The sequence below is a fragment of the Elgaria multicarinata genome, chromosome 2 (genome assembly GCF_023053635.1).
Source record: "Elgaria multicarinata webbii isolate HBS135686 ecotype San Diego chromosome 2, rElgMul1.1.pri, whole genome shotgun sequence".
Lineage (NCBI taxonomy): Eukaryota > Metazoa > Chordata > Lepidosauria > Squamata > Anguidae > Elgaria > Elgaria multicarinata.
In genome coordinates, this window is record NC_086172.1 from 44600657 (window position 1) to 44614597 (window position 13941).

Consider the following 13941-nt stretch of genomic DNA (forward strand, 5'->3'; position numbering starts at 1 on the left):
GTGGAGCAGCCGCAGCCGCCAGCGGCAGTTCCGAGCTCAGCCTCCGCCCCTCGGTGCGCTCCCTCCTCCTCCTCCCGCCCCCCCCCCCCCGCCGTGTGGCTGGCAGGCGGGCAGGATGGGAGAGAGGGAGGGAATGAGCGAGCTGCAGATGAGGGTTAAAGGTGCTGCCGGCAGGGAAGTTTGAAGAAGGTCGCCGCTTGCGCGCTCCAGCAGCATCATGGCGGAGCAGAGCGACTCGCCGGTTCACGTCCAGCAGCCGCCACAGCCGCCGCTGCCAACGCCGCCACAGCCGGCGCCGGCTGCATCGCCTCCGACTCCTGCGCCCGCTCCCGCTCCGGCACCCCAAGCCGTCGGCTGGCCCATTTGCCGGGACGCCTATGAACTGCAGGAGGTGATCGGTCAGTGGCACACAGAGGCAGCGGCTCCCGCCGCCGTGGGAGGCGGGTGGGTGACTAAGGGGAGAGCAGGCAGGCAGGGATGCCTCGTCAGCCGGCTTTGGGGCCTACCGGCGTTTGGTGCTGCTGAAACCCGGAGGCTCTCATTGCGGCGGATGCGCCCGGCACTGCAGTGCCTGATGCTGCTGCAAACTTGACTTCCTCCTCCTCCTCCAGGCACTAGCGGCGGCTGCTGAGAACCCTTTTCTCTCTCTCTCTCTCTCCCCTCCCTCGTTGCAACCTCGTTGGAAGGAGGAGGAGAAGCGGGGGTGGGGTCGTTCTAGAATGCTGAGGGCTAGCTCCTTGCCTGCCTGCCTTGCGGGGTGCGGCACCACAAGCCACCCACCCACCCAGTATTCCCCACGCTCTCCCCTCCCCGTGCACTCTCTGGCTGAGTTCGGACGACACTCTAATCAACTGGGGGAGGGGGGTAATAGGAACAGAATGGGAAACAACCGTTGATTAGCGTGTCGTCCGAACTCAGCCTCTCTCCTCTCTCTCATCGGAGTTTTCTCCTAAGTATTGTGGCTTATGCGATCGTGAATCAGATCGCCCCGAAATTGCCATAGCACTTCCCCACCCCCGGTCTTTTTGGAGTATCGTAGGCGCCCAACTTGCTCCCACCCCTCGCTTTTATTATCACGCCCGAGAGGCGAGATGTAACAAATGGGTGGCCTTTCCTAATCGCTCCCCATCCCCCTCCGGTTACATCGCTTGTCGAGCTGCAGCGTCTCGCTGATATATATCCCAAAACCGTATATCCATTTTAGATTGCTTTTTACAATTTTCTACAAATCTTCCTACCGACGGACTTCAGTTTCGGCTCTTCTTTCCCTCTCCCAAATCTTTTAATCCCTGCCCCACCCTTTTGGCATAATTTTATATTCCTTCCTTCTTAGGCAGTGTTCTTTCCTTTCCTTTTATTCGAATGGCATCGCTGTTGCGATTATAGCTTCACATTTTCGTTGTGGTCCATCGCCCCCCCCCCCCCTTAACCAGGTTAATGTAAGGATCTTGGCCTAGTCCACTACACTAATTTTATGTAGAAGTATTGTTAGCACAACCTGCTATTTTCTTTTATGTTCCTGAGAGGCTGCTCACAAAAAGCCCACTTAGGGGAGGGGGTAGAGGTTATTTGGTCGTTTGGTTTGCTCACTAGATTATGTATAGATAACTCAGCTAAAAACCTGCAAGTACAGCAGAAACTCTAGGCTAAATCCAGGAGTACCATGGCTTTGTAAGCTAGGCCATATCCAGCAGCAGTAACTCCAGTTGGGTAAGCACTGTCTCCAGATCATCTTGCAGTTGTTTTAATATTGATGGCCACCAACTGCTGAAACGTCGAAAATGACATAAAGGGGGAAAAGCAAGAGCCAGCTTTCCTTGCGCTGCATTAACTTGGGCACATGTAGATTTTCCTACATGAATCTACATGAAGCTAAGAATGGACTCGATGCCCTTTTAGGTCCCTTCCAACTCTGCTATTCTATGATTCTGTGAACTATTAAGGAGAAACCATATCTCTTCTCTCCCTCCCTCTTCCGTTTCTTAGCATTTTAACTTGCTCTTTGTCATCCTTGTGCTTTGCCCTCTTACAATGACACTAAAACATGAAGGATGCCGTGCAAGGTGTCTAAACTATTCTGTTTTCTGCTCTGGCAGACATCTCCAAGAGATTTCTCTCCCAGAGTGTGGCATACTGCAGATGCACTTGTGGATTGACAGCAGCTGGAGGATTGTAAAGGGAGAAATAACAGAATTACTTTGTAAAAACGGCTTGCCTGCTTCTTAAAGGCTTAAGCTGCAATCCTATACACACACTTTCCTGGCAGTAAGTCCCATTAAACTCAGTAAGGCTTATTAGTGAGTAGATACATATAGGATTGCACTATTGTTAATTAGATGCTCACAAACATTCTTATAAAAGCATAATTGTTTTTAAGGTGAACACATCAAGAGAACATTCCAGGGACGGTAAGATAATAATACCATCAGCACCAACAAATGTGGTATGCCAGCTTTTAAGTTACATGCAACTTTCCCTCGAGCTGGAATTCTTTGGAAAAAGGAAATAGAAAGGGGAAATTAGTTCTACATGACAGCATGAGATAAGACCTTTCTGCTTTGGTTTCAGCCTTACAGTGGCCACAGAGAAATCTCTTGCAGAGTAACTATGTTAGAACCATGCCTTGTATTGAAAATCTTGCCTTACAAAGAAGCGTTTCTGGAACGAGAACCCAATGGAAGATCTGCCTTGGGAAATATAAAAGCCAGCCAATAATTGGTCAGTTCCTCTAATTGGGGCTTACAGGTCTCTTGTAAGGCAGAGAACAGAGGCTGTAGGTTAGGAGTTAACAATCCATTTGCATTTATGCTAGTATATCTGGAAGCCACTGAGATTGCACTATTGCAAGAGATCAGTGAACTGCTTCTTACAAAGAAGTCCTAAGCATATTTACTTGGAAGTAAGTTCTACTGGGTTCAGCGAACCTTGTTCCCTATAAGTGTGTTTAGTGTTGCAGCCTGAATTCCCCGCTTATAATGATCCTTCCAAAAGTCTTACTATACCCCAAGTTCAATCCCGGAAAAGCTGTGTGCCTAAGTCCCAAAGTTCTAAATGAATTATGGAGTGTATTACTTAAATCAAGATGACTTAATTTATAACCTGGCGGATTTAAATCCAAGTTTCTAATTTAGATTGACTGAACAAGCATGGATATTAATTGGTTGCTATAACAAGTGCAGATTTTAACATGTTGATTTTTGTATTCAAATCTGATTTCATTTAAACCAGGCGCTCTCTTTAAGAGATACTTTATAAATGAACTTTTAAAACAAACTTTCTCTCTCAGTCTTTTCCTTAATCCATCCCTGTATATGTCATGCCTTGCTTTACAAACAAGGAAGATGAGGGCCTTGACTAGTCATTTTAAACTTAACTTCTTCTGACATTAGTTGAACATGTGAAATTCTTAATCTTGGCTCATGCAAAAAGATGTTTGGTACTAATGATCACGTGTATCTCTGTAGATTGTACATTTGGAAGGATATTCAGATGGATCTTAATTTAATCCAGAGGAATGTTGCTTTGAATTAGCTTTGCACTGACCAGGCCACAAAATAGTTTATTCGTGTAGACACAAATGTAGTTGAGAGGTGAGTTTGGCAAATCTTTTGTCCTGGTAGAGTGGTTAACTCTGGGGTTGCTTAAAAGCATGGTTTTATTCTAGTGTAACAATCATGATTACTGACAGAAGCATATTTGAGAGGTCAAAGTCAAGTGCCAGAAGCAAAGTATTTAATTTTTACAGGTCTAATCCAGATGGCACTTAGTATACTGGTTTTGGTTTTGTTTGTTCTCCATATGTAATAGCTTGTAATGGGTTTCCCATTGGCATTTCGTTCATTTCCATTGATGGTGGTGGGGCCTACAGCTAAAGAGTGGCCTCAGGGAGGTCACACAACATTTGAATTGGTGCATAAATACCTTGTACTTAAAACAGGTGTCAAAGCAGCTTTCTGAGATTCCCCAAATAGCCATGCCCCTTCCTCCTGACTGCTGACTGGTTGGTGTTTTACTGGCATTTGTACAATTACCCTCTCTTCCCCCATCCCCATTCGGAAAGGCTGAAATGCCTCTCCTAAGTCTTATTTACTGGAAGTAAGAACTTTGAGATAAAATAGGCTGGTATTTTTGGTGTGCTGCCTCTACACATAGGCCCAACTCAGAAAGTAATGTGCCCCCGAGCTCTTCTGTGAAATGGAATTCTGCCATCAGACTGAAAGAGTTTAGATACTGCTAACTTTAACCAAGAGTGTCCAGTATGCACTTACTACGGTGGTGAGACTTAACCTATTCTGGGCGATCAGTTTGCTTCAGGCAAGAATGTTCATTGCACGTAGCCCTGCCATGGTTGACTTCAAGAGTCTCAACAGCTGTTACTAGCGCTTGTCCAGAAGAAGAGAGATGAGAAGCAGTGGAACAGGGGTGGGGGCAGATCACTGGGCCCACAATCCGATACCTGCCTGAGGACTTCTGGAAGCTGCCAAGCAGAGCTCAAGAGATTGTATATATTTGTACTTGTAAAACCAGGAGCCCCGTAGTCCATCGTCTCCTTCCATATATACCTGCTTGGACCCTAAGATCAACTTCATTGGTCCTTCTCCAGGAGCCCCTGCCAAAGGAAATGCATGGCTACTAAGAAAAGGGCCTTTTCTGTTGTGGCACTCCAGTTGTGAAATGAGCTTTCCAGAGAGGCTCGCCTGGTGCCTACATTGTGCTCTTTCCAATGCCTGTTGAAGACTTTATTTCCCCAGTATTAAAACAGTCAGTTTCTGTTTTAAATCCGGGGTTATTTTAGCTTTTTACTTCTATTTTATACTGTAGTTTTAAACTTTTATAGTACCTCTTACATTGTATTTTATGGTTTTAATTGTTATGAACTGCTCAGAGAGTTGGATGACTGTTGAACAATTTAGTCCTGTAATAAATAAATCCATAGTTATAATACCTAGATTTTTTGTATGCAAAGTGCTTGTGAATCTGGCTCAGCATAATTTGAGAGTAGTAGGGCTTCCAGCATCCAGGACTCCTGTAAATCTGGCTGTTTGTTCTGCTTCAATCATGGTGAGGTAATTTAGGAAATCTTGTAACTCCTCCCTCTACCCCACATGAAAACCCTCCTCATCCCCTGGATTACCAAAAATGTGCTTTGGGATACTGTACTGTTGCATCAAAGGACACATATTGAGCACTGGGACTTATAAAATTTCCTCTTAGAAGCTAGGTGAAGAAGGTCTGTTTGTTCAGGTTTTCTTTTCTAGGAGTTTCCCACAGTACTAGCTCCTTGTCTGTAGTTCACTATAGTTACTTGAAGAGTTAGTGATTTCTCTCGTGGATTAATATGCAGTCTCCTAGGGAGTTGTTAATACAGTTGGCAGACTGGTAGGTTACTTGCAGCTTAAATAGGAGGTAACAGCAGTCTTCTATTTTAGGTTTTGGTTAAACACAGAGGAGTGACTTTGGGAAGGGAGGGGGTAACTATGTACTCTTAGCCACATGCATTCAAGCTGGGACTAGATTAATTCTTGACAACTGTGTTATGATTTTAAGTATAGCCCAAGCTACATGCTTGACAACTGTCATTAAGCTTCCCATCCTTCAAGAAACAGCTGTTTAGTTTTTACACAGATGTTCATCTGTATTTATCTGAGTTCTGCTCATGTGGGTAAAGTTAAGCAAATACTTATGTGGATACTTTTTAAAAATTTATTTATGAGGATGCAGTTCAAGTGAACATCCTGATAATGTTCAGCTTGTTTGCAGGAAAGCATATGGCAATAACTAATGCCGTTTTATTTTCGCAGTTAATTTAAAGCTGCAATCTTCATATGGAGTTGTTCTGAGGCAATAAACATGAGAACAAAGGAAAACAGCATTCTGTGATCCTACAAAAGTTGTTCAAGAGGGTTTTCTTAACTCTATGCTGTTTATATTTTTTTTTGGAGTGGGGGTGGGATAAGAATATGTTTCCCAGTTTTCCCTCAAAGGAGGATTATATTCAATGATGAAATTGTATAAAGGTGTCTCAGTATCCTCTGCTTTCAGGACATAGTTGTTGCTTTGAAATGGATGGAGGGATCCTGGGAAGAGAAAGGGCAGGATCTGTTTTGGTAATGATCTCATGAACAGACATTTGAGAAAGCCTGTGCCTCTTCACCTTTAAGTGAGGATGACACTTCTTTTTAACAACTTCTGCGAATGGTCTAGGACTTACACTGAAGCAGCTATGTGCACCCATGGCCTGAGAACAGCAGCATGTTAGTTTAATTATCCACATGCATAGAACCATAGAATCAAAGAACAGCAGAGTTGGAAGAGACCTACAAGGCCATCGAGTCCAACCCCCTGCTCAGTGCAGGAATCCACCCTAAAGCATCCCTGACAGATGCTTGTCCAGCTGCTTCTTGAATGCCTCTAGTGTGGGAGAGCCCACAACCTTCCTAGGTAACTGGTTCCATTGTCGTACTGCTCTAACAGTCAGGAAGTTTTTCCTGATGTCCAGCTGGAATCTGGCTTCCTTTAACTTGAGCCCGTTATTCCGTGTCCTGCACTCTGGGAGGATCGAGAAGAGATCCTGGCCCTCCTCTGTGTGACAACCTTTTAAGTATTTGAAGAGTGCTATCATGTCTCCCCTCAATCTTCTCTTCTCCAGGCTAAACATGCCCAGTTCTTTCAGTCTCTCTTCATAGGGCTTTGTTTCCAGACCCCTGATCATCCTGGTTGCATTGTGAATCTTGCCATGGCTGGTGTCACTGTTAAAGGCCCAGCTCCCTGGGGCCTAAATTTTCGATAAGGGTCTTAAAATAATAATCTGGCTTGGCAAATACTTCTGTACACTTTTACAATATTAGTCTTGCATATAATTTTGTAACCAGTTCTCAGGCTGATGTTCTCCTTGCCGGTTAGGCCAAGGCTGTGAAGTGGAGTGTAGATGCAACTAATGTACTATTGCCATCATCCTTTTTTTCTGGCTGTAGGAAAGAGCAGTGCTTTGGCTGGAAGTGGCACGGAAGAGAAAATGGTTGTGAGAGGCTGGTCAGGTAACAGGTAGAGTTGGCCACTCAGTTGGTCATGTGAGTAGGGGGTCGCTCTTTATTCCAAGCAAACTACATGGCTGTGCTGTGCCTTCCGTTGCTACCTTTATGGCGATCTCTGCTTTGAAGAAAACCATGTCTGTGTCATTGACAGTTTGATTGAGAAGAAATATAACCACAGTTTAATATTTTGGACTTAAATCGGTCACAGCTTCTCTCCATCCCTTCCCCCCCCCCCAGGGCATTTTATAACAGCATTTCATAATGTTTGAATGGCTGATTCCTCCTTTGGAATCTTTCATTAACATTCATATGAAATTTAATTGAAGCTGTATTGTACTACTATTTGTTTTAGTTTTGAGCTCGGATTGAAAGGCTTTTATAGCTTTCAGGTGCTGGTCCTCTTTGCTTGTTGAATGAAAATAATCTACAGTAAATTCGCCAGAGTATAATGTTAAAAAATTCAAGCAGAGTGGAATTACTTTGTTTGTCCTTCTGTCCTTGTTTTACTGTAATAGTGCATCTTTTCTTTTTATTTGGCCTAATGTTTAGTGTCCTTTCATCTTCTCAGGGCTCAGGCTTTTTTCCTGTGTGTATTGGCACTTTTTTTCTTTGTTTTTAAGGCTTGGATTAGTTAAACATAAAGAAAAATAACTTAATATAGCTTTAATCACTTGCATTACTTGTATCTTGGTGCAAGCAAAAGCTGTTATGCATAAACCATAACCCTCTTCCCAGATCGCTAGATTCTCTTGGGAGAATACTTGCTACTGGCATACATATGACAGATGCATGTAAAACAAAAGAGACGTGTTATCTAATGAAGTTGTAGATTCAAGAAGGCCCTAACTTGTGTACGTGTAACTGGTGTACATAGCTTGCAAGGACCCATACTTCATGGAGCAATTAATACTATTAAAATATTGTTTAACAAAAGCTTAGACTTTTGTTTGAGTATACTTGTTGTCAGTGTGGATTTGGACAATGCTAGCTTTGCGAAGATTGGCACTGGATAATGCAACCGGATTCTTCTTCCTGACAGCTGTATCTGTAACCAGCTGCAGTATCCTTACTAATTATATTGTCTGAGGTAACTGCAGCCAGATGGAACTGGCTCTGGAGGGGCAAGTGAATACACAGTCATATGCTTGAGGGAAAGGATCAGCTATCCTGGGATAATAGGTGCCCTGAATGCACTCTACTTTCAAATGCAAAACTTCCTAGAATAATAATAATAATAATAATAATAATAATAATAATAATAATAATAATAATTATTGAGGAGCAGCAAGAGAAGGAGAAGGCGGTGGCATAATAATATCTAGTAGTACGTTTTCGAGCAGGGGTTGGGAGTGTGTGGTCCTCAGGTATTGTTGGACTGCAACTCCCCTTAGCCCTAACCAGCATACTCAATCGGAGAGCCACACATCTGGTGGGTCACACTTGCTCCACCCCTGTTTTATTACATAAGGCTCTTTGGAACACATTCTGTCTCTGTAATCCTTACAACAACCTTGCCAGGTAGTTCAGTATCATCCCCTTGTGGCAGGTGTTCGAGGCAGGGGGCTGAGGCTGGCTTGCCAAAGGCTATCTAGTGAAGTAATGCCTGCCTGCCTGCCTGCCATGCATGTGGGATGTGTGCGGCCGCCATTTTGAGTATGCAGCTCCAGCTTGGGGGTTGTTGTATTGTGTGAATCTAACAAGCTTGGGTTATGTGAGGGTTAAACATAACATGATCATATTGTGCCAGTATTTTTCCATCTGCACTAGCTTCCAGTCCATTTCCAGGGCTGATTCAGACTGCTGGAACTAACATTCAAAGCCCTAAGCAGCTTGGGGCCAGGCTACTGAAGGATCGTTTCCTCCCATATACACCTGCCCAGACTCTAAGGTCAGCTTCAGCGGTCCTTCGGGAGGCTCTGCCAAAGGAACAGAGGTGGGTGGCTACTAAGAAGAGGGCCTTTTTTTACTGTGGCGCCCTGGTTGTGGAATGAGCTTCCCAGAGAGGTTCACCTGGTATATACATTGTACTTGTTTTGGTGCCAGGTGAAGACCTTTTCCTTTTTCCAAGTATTTTAGTTCTTCAGTTTAATATCTGGCATTGTATTTTTAATTTTTGCACTACTGCTAGCTTCTGTTTGGTGATTATTTTTTATAATACACTCCCCAGGTTCACTCAGCATGACAACTCCCAGGCGGGGCTTGCATATGCATATTGGTGCCTAGGGGTGCCACGGCTCATTGTGGATTAAATAACCCATGGTGAGACGTGGCATGTCGATTGAATCCATTCAATAACTTAGTTCATGAGATGTTGTTAACAAGCACAGCCAATTATAATAGCTCTGGTGATGGTGCTTGATAACAGCATCCAACATAGGATTCTACATGTGTGGAGCGGAAATATATGGGCTATTGATTCAAATGCTGCCAACGTCAGCTTTTCCCAGCTTGATGCCCACCAGATGCGTTAGGCTACAACTCGCATCATTCCCAGCCAACATGGCAATTGATCACGCTGGCTGGGGATGATGAGAGTTGTAGGCTGTCACATCTGGGGGATACCAAGTTGGGGAAGGCTGGCTTGCGTGTTCCCCCCTGCATAAGTAGAATCCTTCGGTTGAGCTGCCAGGAGAGTGATTGCACTGCCATTGCACTGTTCTTTGTAAGCATGTTGTTGATTGGTATATTTGAATAGAGGGGAAGAAATACTTAAATCAATCTCTCCCCTTCCTTCTCATTGTTTATAGAAGTGCTTTTCTTTTCAGAGGCTTCCAGGGTGTTCTGGAAAGAACCTAAGTGAAGATTTTAAAAATCAATTACTTATGAAATAGGTGGCAGATTAATTGTTATGGCGCCTGTGGGGTTAATGTTTCTACTTTGTCCCCTGGGTATGTGACCTGACTTGACTAGTTGGAGTGCCCTGTATGCTGAATTAATATTGATTTTATTCCTGTTGTATGATTAATTACAACTCGTAAATTATCTAATTAGACTAATTACATCTCAATACTCAGTGGACAGATGCTGCTTTGTGAACATCCTGATAAGATAAGAAGTCCAGGAGTTTTGACAGAAGTGTATTTAATGCTAGGAAGGAAGCTTTCCAGGTGAAGATAAAATGGTCTCCATCTTCGTGTGTGTATGTTAGATACATAATCCTGCTTTCTCCCTAAGAAGGCACACAAGGTGACCTTGTGCTAACACTGATTGGTGCCAAAACTGCCCCATCACTATGTGATGAAGTATATATGCATATAGAGGTTGCAGAAACCGCCCTTTTATGAGGTGTTGTCTTCAGGTGGCAGATTTTGGGTGCCATTGAAGGCCATAGAAAGGGAGACGCAATCACTCATGAACATCTGTACACGACTTACTGAAATAAATGGAAACTGCCCTAGAGCACTACTTGTGCTGCTCTCATTTCAATGGGGTTTGCTCAGAATGAACATCATAGTAGATGGTGCCCCGTTCCAGTTAGCTGGAGGGATATGCTGCTTGAATTTTCCATCCAAGTCTTCCCTGTGCTGGAGCACCAGAAAGATATTGTGCTATTTCTGTCCTAGCCATCTGGCATCGATTGTAAGCCCCCTAGGCAGGAATCATATACCTCCTGTCCTCTATACAGTGCCTGTGATACTATTGAGAGCAAATGTCAGTACTGCTACTACAAGCATAAAAATTTTACATGGAATATTCAGACTGCCACACCCATATTAAGTCTTAAAAAGTATGGTGCCATAGGGATGGATGGTATGCTAGCGTACTAAATAGGACCTTAGAAAGGTGCTGGAATGAGAGTGAAAGACAGCGATTACTAGTAACTTCGTAAAACCTCTTGATGGTTTGATCCTACTTGTATTTTCTCAAAGGTTTGCATAGAAATGCAGTCTAAATAATTTACGCTGGCACAGTTTTCAGCAACAGTTTCAAAATGTTGAATCTCTTTTCCTGTGGTTCTCTTTCTCCGTTGTCTATTCGTTTGCTTTTTTAAAAAAATCTTCCTAATACTGAATTATTTTAGCATAAATTGACTCTTATTAAGAAGTCATGGTTGGTTCTTGCGTTGTATTAGAAAACCTTCAGTATTGGTTATCTATTTCCTATCTTCTTTAGTACTCCAGTTTCTATGGAATATTTTCTAGATATCCAAAACAGCATTTAATTAATGTCTTGTGGTGCTAAAGTTGAGATATTTGCCTTGATATCTTAAAATGTAACATTAAGAAATGCCAGGATGAAAAAAAATTATAGGAGGTCACACAAGCTGAAAACATATACTCACTTACATAGGAGTCAGAGTGAACTAAATGAGACTTACTTCTGTGTAGTCATGTACAGAATTGCTCTAGTAGGCGGTAATCCTATACCCACTTACGTGAAAATAAGCCTTGTTGAAATCAATGGAATTTCTTTTGAGTAGACATAACATAGGTTTGCGCTATTAGACTAGAATAGATAATCTTAAATTACTGGTATAAGTGACATGAAGTATGTTGCCATAGTTGTTAGGATCTCTCTTGTAGACGGCAATGCCTTGGTTTTCCATCTTCTTGTAAAGAAATCTTACCTTCTCTGTAAACAGCGGGAGTTAAAGTTCAAAATTGCATGTTATATTTCCAGACCCTGTATCAAAGAATATAAAGTTTGAATGTAATCTGGATATTACAGGTTGGTAGGAAAGAAATTCCTGGGGGACTCTGAATCTGAAGAAGAAGAACCAGGAATTTATCAGCCAACACAGGAACTGGGGGTTGAGGTTCTCCAAGACTCTTCAGGAGTCAAGGATGAATCTTCCCACGAGCTTATTGGCAAGAATGCAGATGGCTCAGGGACCATGCTTCCCTCCTGAGAACTCAGCCCCTGTCTGAGGGAGAGGGGACATCGGAGTTGACTGATCCCAGAGTCTGCTGCAGGGTCAAGCAGGGGGAGTTGAAAGGAGGTGGGAGGCAGTCCCTTAGGGTAGTGGCCCATGAGAGGCTCTTCCCGAAAGATTCTCCCTGAGCTAAAGTGCCTGTTGGATTATAGGAAACATGTTCTGTTTTAGTTGAAGGCAACTGCCTAGCTTTGTTAGCCAAATTAAGCTTAGAGGGTAGCTCCAAGGATTTACACTCTCTTCAGGTATGAAGAGATGTTTATTTGTTGAATAAATCTTTGTGGATTACACAGTAGATGCCTTTATTGTCTCGCATCAGCGGGAGGGCTTGGAATCATGACACAGCCTGAGAACCTCTTTCCATTGTTGCCAGGAGCCTAAAGCCCTCACTGGGGCAAATTTGTTTGTAATTATTATTATTTGAAAAGGTCTGTAATTATTTAATTTATTTATTACATTTATATCCTGCCTTTTTTCCTCCAAGGAACCCAAGGCGGCATACATAATCCTCTCCATTTCTATCCTCACAACGTGAGGTAGGTTGGACTGAGAGGCCGTGACTGGTCCAAAGTCACCCAGTGAGCTTCCATGGTAAAGTGGGGCCAACAAATCAGATCTCCCGACTCATAGTCCAACACTCTAGCCACACTGTAATGAAGGAGTATGATAGGGTTGGGCAATTAGTGGCCCTCCAGATGTTGGACTTTGAGCTCTATCAGACAAGCAGTTTTTTGCATGCTCGTTACTGTGCACTCAACGGATTTTTGCTGGTCCCTGTCATGACATCGTCTGTCTCCTGCATGTCTCCCGCCCCTTCTAGCCTTTTGCACCACAAAAAAAAAAAAAAAAAAAAAAAAAAACCAAACACCCCAATAAGTCTAACTTAAAGACAGAAGTTGTTGCTATCTCCTGCTGTGTGCAGGAGAAGCAGCATGATCAAAACGGCCCACTGAATGGGCCACGTGCACATTCTTTACTTTCTCTTTCAAAAGAGGAAGTAATGAGGGACAAACACGCGGACGGAGAAGCAACAGTAAGCAAATACGATTTCCCCGTGTGATGACACTCTACAACTCTCAGTATGCCTTGCCATTGGCTGTGCTGGCTAAGGCTGATGGGAGTTGTAGGCATAAACACCTGGAGGGCCTACAAGATGCCCACCATTGGAGTAGGTACTGGGCTTCAAGCCTGCCTGAGAGTATTTATTTATTTACCACTCCCTATCCAAGGATGGTCTGTCTTAGAATCTTTGCTCTTTCCACCTAAGTATGTGTAAATAGGTTGTGATTGGGTCTAGTACGCTACATCATCATCATTATTATTAGTAGTAGGTCTGGTACACTACAATACATGTGTAATTATTACTTCTGGGAGTCTGTCCTGATACTGAAAACTGATCCCAGGTTGAACTCTGCTTGTACTAACAGCAATAGAAAGGAGAACCATCAGGCTTCCAGTCCTCCTATTTCGTTTCCTGTGCCATGGTTATTCCATGCTTTTTGTTGCTTTTCAGATGTGCTCCCGATGTTGCCTGCTTTAGAAATGTATTCCCTACACAGTGGGTGCTTTCAGGTTAAGCTTTTATCCTGCTGTTGCCCTGCCTCTTTCACATATTTTTTTTTGGGTGGGGGCAGGGGACCAGACTTTGTTGTCTTCTACTCGTAATGTCCCTTGTTTGCCCACCATTGCTTCTGCCATTCCCTTTACTTCAGAAAACCCTATAAGGAGAAAAAGATGGAAGACCTGCACAGTGCCTTCTATTTGGCAGTGCTAGGACCCCTCTGTCCAAAAGCACCCCATATATATGAGACCTAGGAGTGATGATGGGGGACAGATGACAGATGGGAGCTGGACAACCATCTGTCAGGGATGCTTTAGGGTGGATTCCTGCATTGAGCAGGGGGTTGGACTCGATGGCCTTGTAGGCCCCTTCCAACTCTACTATTCTATGATTCTATGAACAGTTTCTGGTCTTAAACGATTTATTAGATGTTGGAGGGTTTTTTAAAAAAACGAGTAATAACTGCCGTTTGT

At 43.4% G+C, this 13941-nt stretch overlaps 1 protein-coding gene across 3 annotated transcripts in view; it reads left to right on the forward strand.

The window, feature by feature from the left end:
* Positions 1 to 217: 217 nt before the first annotated feature.
* The window catches only part of STK39 (serine/threonine kinase 39), a 131798-nt gene continuing 118074 nt past the window's right edge, over positions 218 to 13941 (forward strand). For 2 of the 3 annotated variants that reach the window (XM_063116430.1, XM_063116431.1), the window contains exon 1: positions 311 to 391. Coding sequence is in view for 1 of the 3 variants with exons in the window: in XM_063116429.1 (XP_062972499.1) it covers positions 218 to 398 (181 nt within the window). In the remaining 2 variants the exon portion in view is untranslated. Of the gene's footprint in view, positions 399 to 13941 lie in introns of all 3 variants that reach the window. The other variant, XM_063116429.1, reaches the window with a different exon arrangement.